A 17,418-nucleotide genomic window follows, 5' to 3' on the forward strand; every position below is an offset into this window, starting at 1 on the left:
AAAACATGACAAGATAAACTGGTATGATTGTAATTGCTAGTGACCTAGGAAAGACAAAACTCTTACCATCAACCACAATTTGACAGTTTCGGACCCTTGTCATGACACATGTGGTCGAGGGAGAGCTTCTATCAGGGGATTCACTTTCACATGGCATTGTAACCCAAATATCAGCACTTAGGGGAGCAACTAGGGTAATATGTACACAGTCACTATCTTCATCAAATGTTACGTTACCATATCCATTGTCCTTCAACAACAGGAATGATAACAACAAGTCTTGTCCAAAAATATTTAAACAGTGATTTCTTCTCGCAAATATATGTGGAGGAACCAAATATTCAAGAGGAATTTCCTTCAATACATTATCCGATATGCTCTCATGGATGAAACTACTGTACAGCTGTCGAATTTCAACATTTAGAAACTCACGTTCATTCCTTTCCACAGGAAAAATCAAAGTGCAGTCCAGTATCTCAAATTTATACGCAAAGGAACTCTCATTTCCTGTGTACTTATGGCCTTCAGTTGCAGGCTTTGAATTTGAATTCCATTCAGACAATGAAAAGTAACCAATGATTATGGCCAAATATTCGGCTGGTAAAATGCAATACACATGCTGAATGCTAATGCTCACTTCAAAGTGAGAACTGAGTGATCTACTTTTTTCTTTCCTCACACGTACATTCAAAATAGGAGATAAATTTGGTAATGAGGGGCCCCACAAAAAATCATGGAAATTTCGTGTCCACCAAGATGAGGTCAGTGTCAATCCCTCTATAGAACACAAAATATCCATAGAATCTTCATTAATAAGCAATGAAGATTTAGAGCCTGGTAATGTAATTGTTCCAATAATGCACGAGGAGTCATGAAAATGCACTCTCATTAGACAGAGATGCAAATCAATAACAAATCGATCAGTGACACCTGAGGTCCCAGACACATGAAATGCTTCTTTATCAGATGCGGATGCTAATGGAGGGGTATGAAAAAGTTTACATGCCTCCTTGATACCGAACCTTGGAGTTATGATTTTTCTGTCCCTTAGATTCAGATATTTTCTCCATTCAGAATTGGGACAAAGAAGTGAACTCTCAAGGCTAACTAGCAAACCAGAGTTGCAAAGAGTGACAAAGGGGAAGTGATCTAAAGGAATACTCGGATATTCAAAGGACCCGTTATCGACAAAGTTTGAGAAACCGAACCTTTGAAACCCAAAGGCAGGCACAGTATTTGGAACTTCGGCATCCACCTTGGGGCTATGGGCACCTTCAGAAGATGTATCATAAACAGACAGTCTATCAAGGAAACCGGTCAGCAATCCAATTGCATAAGGGTAGCAGTGGAGATCAGCATCATTCAAGTAAACTGTAAATTTGTGGCGAAGCAAATCTGTTCTGTGAGATTTATAATGTAAGAAAAATCCTCCTTTGGCAGATAAATCTCTGTCATTATAATTGTCACTACCATCATTAAGACCAATATCATCGTCATGCTGATAAATAGAAATGGTAGAAGATGCATTCCCACATGAATACAGAACATGGCTCTCCCCCTGACCTCTCGGTGGATGCATGGTGATCTTCAATGCCTTCATACAGATCCAGCACTCCTCAAATTTTGTTAGTGCATACCTGAAATTGAACAAAAGAGCACAAACTTCATTTTTCCCATAATCTATACATGGCAAAAAGTGCAAGTATATGAGTTTGTGTAATTCTATGAGTGCATCCATGTAGGCAAACAAACATGTAAGAAAAAACACAAAATCCAAAAGCAATAACATACCATATATCTAGGTCTCTAAGAGAAAGCATCAGTGCAGAACTGTAGTCTCCATTATTTGCAATATCAACTTGTAAACTCACGGACTCCAAATTCGCATTGACAGAGAAACCAAAAATATGTGTTGTCCATCCATTTGGTGTCATATTAAGTGGATCCAGAGTTTCTGATGTTACAGATTCATTCTTTGGACTAAACACAATACCTAGATGTGCTATCAATTCCAGAACTGCACCATAGATTGATGGAGACAAGTGTGCACGAAGTGATGATACAATAATATAAACCTGAAATTTAGAACAAACAAAGCTGAGAAATAAAATTCTACTCATCATAAACATAAGTATATATTTTTTTTTTTTGATAAGTAAGTAGCTGGTTTTATTAAAAGCGTGAGGCGCCCCTAAGTACACTGGATGTATACAAGGAGAAACACCTAACTAGAAAGGGAAAAACGTACAAGGAAGTCGTCATAGCTAAACGAAATCGGGAAAACAAACGCTACAGTCCAAAGATACAGAGTATGGAAACAAAAGGATAAAAAGTCCTCGAAGGACCTCTCCACATCCTCGAAGCACCTATTATTTCTCTCTCTCCAAAGACACCAAAAAAAGCAAATAGGCACCATCTTCCAAACTGCAGCACTCCCCCCTCTTCCTGCAGACCACCAACAGGCTAGCAACTCAAAAACCCGACCAGGCATCACCCAAGATAACCCAAAACAGCCAAAAAAGGCACTCCACAACGCAGACGCCACCTCACAATGGATAAGAAGATGATCAACTGTCTCCTCACTCTTCTTACACATCCAACATCTGTTTACTACAATCACATTCCTCTTTCTAAGGTTATCTAGGGTCAGAATTTTCCCCCAAGCCGCCGACCACGCAAAAAAAGCTGCCCTAGGAGGGGCCTGAGTCCGCCACACACTCTTCCAGGGGAACCTCCTCCCCCCTTCCGAGCATGCCAAGGAGAGAAAGAGAGACTTGACCTTGAACGTACCTCTTTTGGAGGGGTTCCACCATAATCTATCTTCCAACCCTCTTCTCACTCCTGTAGAATGTAACACCTGGAAAAATGAGGCAAAGGCCTCCACCTCCCAATCATGAGCCTCCCTCGAGAAGCTCACGTTCCACTGATTGGACCCCCCTAGCATCTCCACATTATCCGCAACTGAGGCTTCCTTCGCACAAGCAATGCTATAAAGGATCGGGAAAGCTATCTTGAGAGCTGAGTCTCCACACCACCAATCATGCCAAAAGCTAATCCTGGACCCATCCCCCACTGCATATCTCGTAAAGCCTTTGAAAGTTTCCCACCCTTTCCTAATATTCTTCCATAACCCTACCCCAGAAGCTCCTCCAGGCTCAATCGAACACCACCCACCCCATAAGCTTCCAAACTTCGCATCTATCACAACTCTCCACCAAGCTTCTCTTTCCACCCCATAGCGCCACAACCATTTCCCCAAAAGAGCGCGATTGAAGACCAATAAGTTCCTAATCCCCAACCCTCCTTCCTTAATCGGAGTGCAAACCTGCGCCCACTTCACCAAGTGGTATTTGAACTCTTCGCCTATCCCTCCCCAAAGAAAATTGCGTTGAAGCTTTTCAATACGCTTAGCAACACTCACCGGAATAGGAAAAAGAGACAAGTAATAAGTGGGCATGTTAGCAAGAGTGCTCTTAATAAGGGTGACCCTACCCCCTTTCGACAAATACAACCTTTTCCAGCTGGCCAACCGATATTCAATCTTCTCAATCACTCCATCCCAAATATGCTTGGACTTATAAGAGCCTCCCAATGGGAGACCAAGGTACGTCACTGGCAAAGGGGCTGCATCACACCCTAAAATACCGGCTAGCGAAGCCACTTGCTCCACATTCCCCACCGGAATAATCATTGATTTAGCCAAATTAACCTTCAACCCGGAAGCAGCTTCAAACAACAAGAACAAACTCCGCAAGTAGCGTATCTGGGCAGGCCTAGCATTGCAGAAAATCAAGGTGTCGTCGGCAAATAAAAGATGAGAGACTGTAGTGTTGCCGATTTTGAAACCTTCTAACAACCCCCCATGAACCGCCGCTGAAATCATCCTACTCAGAACCTCCATCACAAACACAAAAAGCAAAGGAGAGAGTGGATCCCCTTGTCTCAACCCCCTGGAGCTACTAAAAAAACCTTTAGGAGACCCATTTACCATAATCGAGAACCGCACCGAGGAAATGCAATATTGAATCCAAGAACACCAAACCCCTCCAAAACCACACCTTCTTAGCAAATACATCAAGAAGCCCCAATTCACATGATCGTAGGCTTTTTCCAAATCCATTTTGCAAATGACCCCTGGCTCCCCAGATCTCAATCTACTACCAAGGCATTCATTAGCAATCAAGATAGGATCTAGAATCTGTCTACCTTTTATGAAAGCATTTTGCGACTTGGAGATGATCTTGTCCAACACAACCTTCAATCTATTTGCTAAAACCTTGGCCATAATTTTGTACATACCTCCCACAAGGCTAATCGGGCGAAAGTCTTTAAGATTGTTGGCACCGGGAATCTTCGGAATAAGCGAAATGAACGAAGCGTTGAGGCTCTTAACAAACCTCCCGCCAGCATGGAAGGCACTAAAGACCCTCATAATGTCCTCCCTCACCACATCCCAACAAGCTTGGAAGAATGCCATAGAAAACCCATCGGGGCCCGAAGCCTTGTTGCCATTCATCTTAAACACGACCTTTCTAACCTCTTCCTCTTCAAAATCTCTCTCCAACCAGCTGGCCTCTCCCTCCGAGATGGAATCCAAGGAGATACCATCTACCAAAGGCCTCCAACTATGTTGTTCAGCGAAGAGCTTTTGGTAGAAATCCACAATGTGCTCACTAATCTCATCCTGATTTGAGGAAAGATTATCCCCAATCATAAGATTTTCTATCGAATTATACCTTCTATTAGAGTTGGCTATGGAATGAAAGAATTTAGTGCACTTGTCCCCTTCCTTTAACCAAGACACCCTCGATTTCTGTCTCCAACTTATCTCCTCCATAAGAGTACACTTCTCTAATTCTTGAACAACCTCGGCCTTCCTCGCTAATTCCTCCACATTCAAAGCCCTACTTTCTTCGTGCTCATCAAACACCCGAAGATCTTCAAGAAGAGACCTCTTATTCCTCTCAATGTTACCAAACACCTCCTCATTCCACGTCTTCAAATTCAGCTTCAAGGCCTTGAGTTTGCTAGCATAAGTATATATAAACATGGATACATGCACATACATACACATGAACACAGACTATACCGTCATCCTCTTGTGCTTTATTGCTTGTTGACATTGAGATAATCATTTCCAATATGATGAATGTATTTTCGCTTTAGACCCGGCGAAGTGCCAGCGCCAGTGGGGGATTTTTGGGTCTAAGAATGTATTTTCCTTTTCCCCAGAGGTGCAGTAGAGGCCTTGGGTCTTTAGGGCTGTTATTGGGCTTTTGCGGGTTTTAGTCTTGGATTATTTTTGGGTGTTTTGTGTTTGTTAGGTTTTCCATCAAATAGACCCCTTCAGCAAAATATATAAAATGAAAAAGGAACCAAAAAGATATAAAAAAAGCCACACTTCCTTTGCCAAGGAGAACCAACCCCCACAACCATGGCCTTGGGTTTCCAAGGTTAGAGACCCACGGCCTCCATGGGGTCTTCTCGTCCATGTCCATGGAGCATAACCATGGTCACGGAGGTCATGGGTTATATAGTTTTATTTGAGGGTTTTCATTGTATTTTCAAATAATTTTTTTCATCTATTTGATGGAAACCAAACTGCGGTCTTTATTTACAGATGCCAGAAACACAAGTAGAAAATTCATCAAATTGACAATTTGAGCACATAAATCTAGGAATTCTGCAAGCGTTGAAACTTGCGAAGAATGCCACAAAACTCTCCAAGAGAAAAGTGTTTGAAGCACCCTTTTCTTCAACTCTGTAATTATAAGTTCACGGTCCTCAGAACTCCGTGCATTCCTTTCTCTCCATAAGCACCAAATTACACATAAATGAGCCATTCTCCAGATTTGCAAAACTGTACGATTACCCCATTGTCCTCTCCAACTTCCCAAGCATTCTTTCAACTCCTCTCAAATCTCTAGGATTTGATTACAATCATACATTTATGGTAAATATTAAGTACCTTTCCCTACAAATAGGGCCATTTGTATTGCAAACATGGTATCAAAATGTAGCCCTAATTCTTGTGTTCTCAAATTCTCTCTCCACCTCCGCTCTTTCTCTTACATTTTATTTTTTCTTATATATTTCAACAGTGTACACACGATTAACATTGTATCAACTGTGGTCTTAGACGTGCACAACACTAGAATTGATGTAGGACGATATTTACCTTTATTTTCGGTAAAAATGAAAATAAAGAAAATATCAAAAATAATATTGGAGCAGCGCCGCTTGATCAGAATTTTAGCTATTCTCAAACAATGGAAGTACAAAAGAAAAGATTGCCACGATTCCCGCTGATTGTCAATTTTATATTAGGATTTTATTTTATTTTATTAGGACTTTATTTCCTTTCCTTATTAGGATTAGGTTTACTATTACTATAGGATTATGTTTACTTTCCTACTAGTATTAGATTTACTTTCTCTACTAGGATTAGATTTACTTTCTCTACTAGAAGTAGGTTTACTTTCTCTACAAGTATTTCTCTTCTATAAATAGGCTTGCCTATTATGTAAAAAATCAATTGAATTATTATCAAATCAGAGAATTTTCTCTCAAATATTCTGCGGAGTTTTATCCTTCTTTTAGCTTGCGGGTTTGTTTTTATATTTTTTGGGTAGAAGACGAAGACGCTTCTCCCTGCAGAATCGAAGACGCCGCTCTTTGACTAGTTACCTTAGTCTTCTGCTATGTCAAGAATGGGGGCTAGGCAACACTTGCCAAGAATTAGACTATTAATTTCAAAAGCTTAAGCTATCAAGTTGTGGGCATGTAATGTATATGAAGCTCACAAAGATATAACACTAACAATAGTAAAGAAACTCAATGATGACAGTCCACATTGAAGTATGAATTCAAAATTAAAATTTACCTCTAACTGTTTCAAAATAGATTCATCCATGATCATGCAAGAAGCCAAGGTAATAGAAGGACAACATTTCTCAAAGATGGAGATTGTTTGCGTATGATGTGGCACCCTTATCTTCATCTGCGAAAAATCAACCTTGGTCTTACTTTGTAGGCTACAAAATCTGGCTAAAAAGTGTACTTCTTAGAATATCTGAATAATATTAAAAAAAAATCTAACCTCAAAATCGTTTAGTTTGACTTCGAAGTGATCATAAAGATCTTGAAGTTGGGAGCTCATAGAACAGTTAGAGGTGGAAATTGAATTTAAGAAATTTTTCAGGTTACAACGTTCTTCCCCAAATTTTGAAGGGAATGAACCTAGATCACATTTGGATTTAAAAAGAAGAGCTCCAAATTCCAATACCTGTCAAAAAATTTCAATACAAATTTGACATATAAGACAAGAACATAAAAATTAAAATAAGCAGATAAGAGATACATGCCAGTAACTGATGTAGCAGACACACAAATAAGACAGTGAAAACCAAAATTAAGTATGCAGCTTCTCAATGAAAATATCTGACCATTAAGGAGTAATCCTAATAGCTAACCCCAGACAAAAACCCAATATATGCAGAAAGTGAATATAAAAACAACACATGATAAATGAAGCATAACACGGACCATAGATTACTTCAGTAAACATGTAGATTAAACCCTAAACCCCTTTTTTTTTTTTGATAAGTAGATTAAACCCGAAACCCTAATCCAACATGATGAAACATCATAGCACTGAGTTGCCAGATCTCAAAGTAACACATGTAAACCAAAAAAAAAAAAAAAAGAGAAAAAAAAAAGAGCAAAAGGACTCCAATGATACTGATACACTATGATAGGTAGCACACAGTAAAAGAAGGAAGTACCAAGTCAAACTGCTCGGAAATTGCATTTCCCCAAGGAACATTTACGACAATATTGATGATACTAATGTCCCACATCACTTTCTTACGACTTGATAAAATGTATCTGCAAAAGATATTCATATCAATATTACAGACTACTGGACAAAATGTATATAGACATAATCACCTAGCAGTCAAGCAATTCAAGAAAATGTATATACACACAAACCTACATATGTCAACTACATAATTCTTTTTTCACAAAAAGAAAGGCAACATCTCCGCTGCGAACAAGAAAACTTACTCAGCTTTTGATAACAGTCTAGCATTGGCATTTTTTATACCATTCAGCGATAAGAGGAGCTGCAGTAGGGCAGGTGTTACTGTTAAAATCCTTGTACAAAATTTGAAGCAAAACATACTAAATGATGGGTAACGATAAATCATTTTAAAATTTATATTGTATTACAAAGAGAGAGAAATCTAGTTAAAAACCTTTACCTAACTAAAGGACTCTAAAATGTTAACTACCAAATTTCAAACAAGCATATACATGTGAATTGAGTAGTTTTATCTTATCTAGTTTTTGTAGAAGTTTATCTTACCTAGAAGTTGTGGTCAGCTTTATCTTGCTGATAGATGTTAACATTTGTACTGTGTTTCTTCTATAAATAATAAATGTATGTGGGCAGTAATTAACTTTTACCCACCATTCATTAATTTAACCTCTATTAATTTACATGGTATTAGAACATTCTTCAAAAAAGAAAGAAAAGAAACTTTCCGTTTTCATTGGTTATTCGTTTTACTTTTACCCTTTTCTTCTTTCCCCTTCACTTGTCTCCTTTCTACGGCTTTACCGCACCCTTTAACGTTTACCTTCTCCAAGTGACTGTCCAATGTCGATCCGATGAGAGGTCTTGACGCCTGTGATGGTGAGACTAAGAAGCAGCCCAGTTGAAACTCCAAGGTTTTCCTCATCTTTTCTTTTATTCCTTTTCTTCTTTTCTTTTTTTTGATAAGTAATGTTGTATATATCAAAAAAACCACAAAGCACCTCTAAGTACACAAAGAAGTATACATAGGTAACCCAACCAAAACCCACACTCAAAACACCCTAGAAAACCGAAAAAATCCAAATCTAAAACCCGCAAAAGCCCAATAACAGCCCTAAAAACCCAAAGCCCCTACTGCACCTCAAGGGGAAAGGAAAATGCATTTTTAGACCCAAAAAACCCCCGCCAGCTCTGGCACTTAGCCAGAGAAGACCTCCGGCTTCTAGCCTTCAAATTTATGGAGCATTTTGTTACAGTATCAGTTATCCCAAAAGCTTAAGTTGAAAGGAAGAGGTAAATTTAATTATTTAATCATTACTTTAACACTCCCCCTCACGTGTGGGTTCAAACTCCCTTATAATAGGTGAGGCCTAACACGTGAAATATTTAATTTAAATGGAAGGTAATTTGACGGAGTCAAGATTCGATCCCATGACCTTTGGCTCTGATACTATGTTAAATTACCAGTTATCCCAAAAGCTTAAGCTGATAGGAAGAGGTAAATTTAATTACTTAATCATTACTTTAACACATTCCAAATTTTTGAGCTCCCTCTTCCCCTTAATCTTTGGAGTAGAAACATCAATTATAGACTCCCTCTCCTTTTCAATGACAAAAAAAAGATCGAAAAGATCTTTCTCGTCACCTCCCCCGGACAACCCCATCACTGAAGCAAAGTTCACCGCATCGATCACCACCTTGGAATAGCCCTCCACCCCCTCCGCCGGAGTTTCTGCCACAACCTCGGCAAGCAGCTCCTTGTTTTTAGGTAGTTGCTTAGCAACCTTTTCCTTCACCCTCCTAGAGCACCCCAGTTAAGACTTGGAGACAGTAGCCGCCCCAAGGGAGTGAGAAGAAATCGAGACAATAGAGCAGTCGGGAGATTCTACACCTTAGCACCCTGAATAGACGAGGCACCTCCTTCACCATCGGCAAAGAGGTAGAAACAGTATTCGACCCTAAAAACCCCCAATGGATCAAGCCTTCCGCCGAAACAGGATTCTTTTCAACTTCCTCCTTCGACGAAAGATCATCGCCAGAAGCCTCCCTAACCTTGCACAGCTCCACCGCCCCGAAGGATCTGTCACCCTGAAGACCCTGAGATGTCAAGGATGCCTCCATCACCTTTGACGGAGAAGGAGAGACAACTCTCGGACCAAAAAACCCCCGTTTAATCAAACCTTTTGCCAGAGAGGGGATCCGATCAACTTTAGCAATTTCCTCCGTCGCCGGAGAGAAGATAGAATCCGCCGCCCCAGAAAAAGAAACCTCCCTTTCCTTGCACAGACGGCTCATCGGAGAAATAACCACCGCAGATGACACAGAGTTGACTGCTTGAGAGACAGGAATACTCACTATGGCGATCTGCCGGATCGGCATAGTTTTCGGCAACAAAGCAGAAGTAGAACCCAACCCTGACGCGTACCTGCTGGACCTAGATCCATTAACGGCAGTCCCAATACCATCGCCGATATCGCGCACCGACAACGTAGCCAAACCATCGCCCGCAAGAGTCACTGGAATTCTCAAACACAATGAAACCTTGTTTACACACCATTATCCCTTCAACAAAATCCTATGTTCCCCCTATTACTATTCAAAAACCAGGGTTTTTGAACCCTGGTTTTGTTGATTTCATTTTCGAGCATGGGCTTATTGATCTTCCAATGGTAGGAGGGCAGATCACATGGTCTAATTGGCGTGCAAGGTCCAGAGTTGATAGATTTTTGATATTTGCAGAATGGGAAGAACGATATCCAGATGTATGCCAGAAAAGGTTGCCTAGGGTATTATTAGATCACTTTCCAGTGATATTGGAGTGTGGAATTGGAAGAAGGGGTCGAATACCTTTTAGGTTTGAGAATATGTGGTTAAAAGCGGAGGGGTTCGTGGAGTAGGTCAAGAGATGGTGGGACTCTTATTCATTCGAAGGTAACTCCAGTTATGTGTTGGCTCGAAAGTTGAAAGCTTTGAAAGGGGATCTCAAAAAATGGAATGTGGAGGTGTTTGGAGACATAGGAAAACGTAAAAAGGAGTTGGTGGAGGTATTGGGTGGATTGGATAGCATTGTAGAAAGTAGAGATTTAACAGAGGAGGAGACACTTAAGCGAGTTGAGTGTTCTCAAAACCTAGAGAGGACACTTCTTCACCAAGAGATGAGTTGGAGGCAGAAATCTAGAGCATTGTGGTTAAAAGAGGGCGATCGGAATATGAAGTTCTTTCATAGGTTGGCAAACTCGCATAAGAGAAACAATACGGTTGCGGCAATGATGGTTGGTGGGAGCAGGACCGAGGATCCGGTAGTAATACAGGATCATATTGTGCATTTTTATAAAGCTTTGTATTCTGAACAGTTTCAGGGGAGACCAACCAGATTTTTAGATCCTATGATCGAAAATCTTAATTCCATAGATGAAGGGGAGAGATTGTGGATGGAGCGAGATTTTGAGGAAGAAGAGGTTTGGGAGGTGGTGAGGAAATTGAAGGGTGATAAAGCACCTGGACCTAATGGCTTTACTATGGCGTTCTATCAAAAATGTTGGGAGGTGCTTAAGAAGGACATGATGGCGGTTTTCAAGGAATTTCATGAGAGCCGTAAATTTGAGAAGAGCATTAATGCTACATTTGTTGCGCTTATTCCAAAGAAGCTAGGGTGGTGGAAATAAGGGATTTTTGACCTATTAGTATGGTAAGTGGGGTGCATAAAATAATTTCGAAGGTTTTGGTTAGTCGGTTGAACTCAGTAATGGGGAAGCTTGTGTCACATACACAAAATGCATTTATACCAGGTAGGCAATTATTGGATTCTATTTTAATGGCGAATGAATGTGTGGATAGCTGGATTTGAGCTAGGGAACTGGGTCTTATTTGCAAGTTGGATTTGGAGAAGGCTTATAATGATGTCAACTGGAACTTTTTATTATAAATGTTAGAGAGATGCGGTTTTGGGGAAAGATGGAGAGGTTGGATTCATCATGGTGTCTCTACTGTACGTTTTTCCGTGCTCATTAATGGAACACCTACAGATTTTTCTAGCAGCACTGGAGGAGTGAGATAGTGGGATCCCTTGTCCCCTTTATTATTTGCGTTGGTGATGGAGGCGTTTAGTAGGATGATGAAGGCAACGGCGGAGAGAAAGCTTATGGCTGGTTTTTCGGTGGGTTCGCAGCATCTTGAGGTAATGGAAGTGTCACACTTACTATTTGCAGATGATACTATTATCTTTTGCAAGCCAAAGGTGGAACAACTTCATAATTTGAGATGTTTGTTGTGTTTTGAAGCGGTTTCGGGGTTGAAAATAAATTTATCAAAGTCTGTGATTGCTCCTATAGGTGAGGTGGGAGATGTAAAAGGATTGGCAAGTATACTTGGGGTGTGGAGTGGAATCGATGCCGTTTATATATTTGGGGCTACCTTTGGGTGCTCATAATAAGGACCCATCTATATGGAATAAGGTCATTGAGAAGATGGAGATGAAATTGGCAGGGTGGAAGTGAATGTATTTATCCAAGGGTGGGAGACTAATGCTGATTAAAAGTACGCTTTCTAGCATACCCACATACTACGTATCGCTGTTTCAAATTCCAGAGACAGTGGCGAAGCGTATAGAAAAAATACAAAGAGATTTTCTGTGGGGAGGTGTAGGTGACGAATTCAAGTTTCATTTGGTAAATTGGTCCAAAATTTGCATGCCTACGGAGGCGGGGCGATTAGGTGTAAGGAATTTGATTCAATTTAATCGAGCTTTATTGGGTAAATGGTTGTGGAGATTTGCAAATGAAAGATATGCGTGGTGGAGAAAATTAGTGGAGGTTAAATATGAGGTGATGAGGGGTGGTTGGTGTTCCAAGGAGGTAGGAGGATCGTATGGGGTGGAAATATGGAAATGTATCCGAAGGGGGTGGGATGATTTTAAGCAACATGTGCGGTTTGAGGTAGGAAACGGGTCTCGAGTATTGTTTTGGTAGGATGTGTGGTGTGGGGAGGTATCATTGAAGACTTTGTTTCCCGCTTTGTTCAATATAGCATGTGTAAAGGAGGCATGGGTGGAGGAGAGTATGGAGACAGTAAATGGTGCTATTCATTGGAATGTAAGGTTTATTCGATTTGTTCATGATTGGGAACTGGAGGAGGTTTCGAGATTTTTCGAAATGCTGTATTCCCAACAGGTAAGGCAATGTGGAGTGGATAAAATTTGCTGGATTCCCTCGAAGAGAGAATTCTGAGGTGAAGTCATGCTATAAGGTGAAGATTAATTCAGACCTGGTGGATGGCCTTTGGAAGATTATTTGGAAGAGTAAAGCTATTCCGCGAGTGGCTTTTTTCGTATGGACGGTGGTGATGGGGAAAATATTAACGTTGGACAATCTACGTAAGACGAACATCATTGTGATGGAGTGGTATTATATGTGCAAGAAGAGTGGTGAATCTATCGATCATCTATTATTGCATTGTGAAGTTGTTGTAGAGATATGGAATATGATTCTTCAGCTGTTTGGTGTAAAGTGGGTGATGCCGGGTAGGTTGAAGGAATGCTTGGGAAGTTGGAGAGGGCAAAGGGGTAAGCGGTCAGTCATGCAAATCTGGAGGATGGCCCCTTTGTGTGTAATGTGGTGCTTATGGAGAGAAAGGAATGCATGGAATTTTGAGGATCATGAAATGGGAATTATAGAATTGAAGAAAAGGGTGCTCCAAACACTTTTCTCATAGAGAGTGTTGTGGTATTCTTCGCAAGTTTCAACGCTTGCGGAATTTCTAAATTTATGTGCGTCATTTTCAGTTTAAAGCTTGTATTTGTGGGCTCTTTTGTATACTTCCTATGTATATGGGTTGCGCCCCTTGCGCTTTTTAATACATTGACATTACTTATCAAAAAAAAAATATTCAAAAACCCTAAAAATATCAAAGGTACTGTTCACAGCCCATTGACAGTAATTCTATTTCTTTGTCTTCTTGCGTTGTTTCAACTCAAAAACCTAATGGTAAACTAGCCTTCTTTGTCTTCTTGCAGTCCTTAAACTAGCCTTCTTAATGGTAAAACCTAATATCTCGAGCCTTTAAACTCACCTACATGGATGGTATGAAACCCTAATCACCAAATCAAAGCGCTGCCCAACATCAGCATGTGCCTCCTAATAGCAGATCAAAGTGGACGGAAAGCAATTCCTTGAGCAATTGCAACATAGTGACCAATCAATGTGGTAATGCATCCTCATCAGAAAATTCAAAGCTATAAGTTAATATTTACACGAGAATAATGATTCACGCACCCTTTTTTTCGATTTATTGTCATTATAGCTGTGTCCTCATCAAAATGATTCAAAATGTCAAAAGTGTTATTTTCTGCCCATTACTGTTGAAAAGTATAGCATGGAACAATCTTGAGATGTCCACTCAAAAACAAAAAAGAAATTCACTTCCAGAAAAAATTTAGAAAAAGAAAAAAGGAAAGAAAGGGACAAAAAGGAGAAACTAGAGTCAAAAAACAAATATTAATTGGTACTTCTGTGCCATAACCACTTTTTCCACTTGGCATTTACACGAAGAACAAAAGCAACTTGTTTTCTTTGAACAGCAGATGACAACGAGCTAAAGAAACTGAGAAACAAAACAATTAAAGGTTGAGAGTGCAATGTGAAACCAAATTGTTTTCGGAAGCCCCCAAATAAATGACAAGAAAAAAAATAACACAATCGTCCAGTTCTATCCCTACAACACTTCGACATAACTAAAAGAGTCATAATACATTAACAGAAGAAATGGTGGGGTATTTAAGAAATGCAACATTCATTGCAGTTCTTCCAACATAATCTTACTATCGTTGTATTATTAAGATTCTCTACCTCAAACATTATACACATTCTCACCCCTGGTGCATGACATTTTAACCAAACAATAAAATCATGTAGTAGTAGAATTTAAAGCCCTCAACAAAGTAGTTTATACATAGGAATGGAAAAGGACTCAAAAAACACGAAACAGGATCTGAAAGCAATATAATGGAGCTGAACTGATCATGAATGCTCACCCTTTCTTGCTGAAAACTTAAGGATTTTAACACATCAAAGAACTCCACGAAACTCATAAAGAATTCTGCATCAAAAGTAACTTCAAGTGGTTGAAGCATGCCCTGAATACAGAAGTTATGATAAAGCAATTGTCAATAGAAATTCACAGTATGTACCTAAATGAAGCAAGATACAAAGAAGGAGCACTCTCATTGGCTTAGGCGAGAGGGTGTATAAGGGCAACAGATTGTAATTACCTTGACCGACAATTCAACCTCACAGTTAGGTGACAGATCCACTTGGATGGTACAGGAAGGATGCTTATTATCCGCTACACCTTTCTCTAGAATGGGCTGCAAATAAAGGTGGTCAATCATAGATGGTGTCTCCATCTATGTTGACCATGATGTCATTCAAGTTACACCCCTCATAACAAGTACTTCAGGCACAGATGGCTATTAAAATGAGTAGCTTAGTAGGTTGTGGAAAATATCAACACGGTTCCAGAATGTTCAGGTAAAAAATGGATGTGCATGGAACAAAGTTGCAACACAAGATGGTAAAAAAAATATTAATATTAATATTATTATTGTTATTGTTATTATTATTATTATTTAGGGTTTAGGGTTTCCAAAGATCTCAAAATGCTACCAAATTAGAAGATTTGATCATGGGACAGCCAAACAAGAGAATCACGTCTTAGAAGATCACAGGAAGAGAGCAATAAAATTAAATAGAGCCATGGGATGCATTATACTTTTAATGATATCTCGATTACTTAAAAAAAAAAAAAAGAAAAAAAAAGAAAAGAAAAAAGAGAGAGCATAAAATTGGCTTTCTAGGTTTGGAGTGTTGCCTAATTTATGAGATAAAAAAAAATGAAAAAAATTATAATTTCACAAATACAATTTTGTATTAAGTAATGAAAATCCTTGGACTTAAGGATACTTCTTCAATCCCTTGGGAAAGAACACTAGTTGCTACACAATTGTTTTTCCTATCTTTTATAAGGAACCATTGCAACCAAAAAACATAAACATATATGTATTCCGAGGACAGACTAACTTTTTCAGCTTGACTTATGGGCCTAGAGATGTAGCACAATATTACTCCTAGAAATTGGGTTTGCCCATATTTTATTCTTCTCCTTGCAAAAGTTTAACGCTTCATTCACATCAAAACTTGCTTATCCACCAAAATTTTGCGTGTGTCTGTACTTCTTTTACCATATCCACCAAAATGGCCAGCAAAATTTTAAACCTTCCTGAGTTTTGCTATGCTAGGACTTGGCCTTTCAGCAAAATGGCCGGCAAATTTTGTGGAAAAAAAAAATTCGCTAGCACATCCACATGATCAAGTGAAGCATTAAAACTGATGTTAAAATTATGTATTAGATCACAGAATGAATGCAGAAAATTCTCATGCCAAATTGATTTCCGTTTCCATTATAAATGAACTCCAAAAGGAAAATAGAAAAAGAACACAATTATATATAATGTTTACTACAAAGATACAAGTAAACGAAATGTTTATAGAAGGCACAAAAGAGACAAACCGTTTTCATAAGTAGAATGACTTTCTTGGTACATGGGTGAACCATCTCTCCTGATTGGACTAGAGCAATGATGCTTGCAGATTCTTTGTAAAGTTTGCACTCAATAATTACCCTATGAAGACACAACTCAGCAATTTCTTGCCCGTACTTCCTGGAAGTATGAAAAACAACGTAATTGAATATATGTAGATTAACAATAAGATTACCAACAAAATAGCTGCAATGCCAGTGCAAGCATATACATCTAGTCAATGTATGCAATAACAAATGCATGTTATAAATTAACCAACAGCTTAGCCAAAAATGCTTTCATACGAATCAGAGAAACTAATAGAATAGAAAATATGACTCTGCATATATATATATATATATATATATATATATATATATAGTTGACCGTGATAGGATGGTGGTTCAATCCTCCTCTTATTTTTCTCCCACCCAAAAGTAATAAGGAAAAAAGAAAAATAAAAAAATGATAATTAATTACTAGTTACAAGAATCAAACCTAATTGTTTCTTGTAAAGGAAAAAAAAAGAACGTAACGAGATGAGATTTGAATCTCAGGGTTATTAGCCTCTTGAGCTACCAAAATGTTCTTCGGTTTTCTTTTACCAGGCCAACCACATTAGATCCATGGGCAGCATGGCATGTTCAGGCTTGTTTGTTAAGTAAGTCCTAAGCAAAAGCTATGATAGTGTGTATTCAAACTGAGCCTAACTAAAGCCTTGCGTTCAGGGTCACCTTTTAGTTGGAATAGTATACCAAGAAAAGAGAGAAAAGAAAACAAGACAGAGAAAAAGCCTGAGAAGCTAATGCCAGAATTAGGGTTCTCCCCCAGCACATGTATTATTTATAGTTGCGTGCATATTGTATAAGTACATAAACACCCCAAATATTATAATAAAATAACATAAAATAAACACATCAACACTCCCCTTCAAGAAGTGACAAAGATACCTCGTATGCCCGGTTGCATGGTCCTACACAAGACTCCTTTGTCTAGAAATTAGAAAGTTGTTCTTCTGCCTTCACAC

The 17,418-nt window shown here is 39.1% G+C and overlaps 1 protein-coding gene across 3 annotated transcripts in view; it reads right to left on the bottom strand.

The window, feature by feature from the left end:
• The window catches only part of LOC132163636 (uncharacterized), an 89,282-nt gene that overhangs the window by 28,053 nt on the left and 43,811 nt on the right, over window positions 1-17,418 (bottom strand). For 2 of the 3 annotated variants that reach the window (XM_059574002.1, XM_059574004.1), the window contains 9 exons: window positions 16,382-16,532; window positions 15,084-15,218; window positions 14,847-14,948; window positions 8,068-8,126; window positions 7,785-7,887; window positions 7,100-7,285; window positions 6,884-7,000; window positions 1,792-2,075; window positions 67-1,637 (listed from right to left, as the gene is read on the bottom strand). In XM_059574002.1, coding sequence (XP_059429985.1) covers window positions 67-1,637; window positions 1,792-2,075; window positions 6,884-7,000; window positions 7,100-7,285; window positions 7,785-7,887; window positions 8,068-8,126; window positions 14,847-14,948; window positions 15,084-15,218; window positions 16,382-16,532 — 2,708 coding nt within the window. The remainder of the gene's footprint in view (window positions 1-66; window positions 1,638-1,791; window positions 2,076-6,883; window positions 7,001-7,099; window positions 7,286-7,784; window positions 7,888-8,067; window positions 8,127-14,846; window positions 14,949-15,083; window positions 15,219-16,381; window positions 16,533-17,418) is intronic. The other variant, XM_059574003.1, reaches the window with a different exon arrangement.

The sequence above is a fragment of the Corylus avellana genome, chromosome ca10 (genome assembly GCF_901000735.1).
Source record: "Corylus avellana chromosome ca10, CavTom2PMs-1.0".
Classification (NCBI taxonomy): Eukaryota; Viridiplantae; Streptophyta; class Magnoliopsida; order Fagales; family Betulaceae; genus Corylus; species Corylus avellana.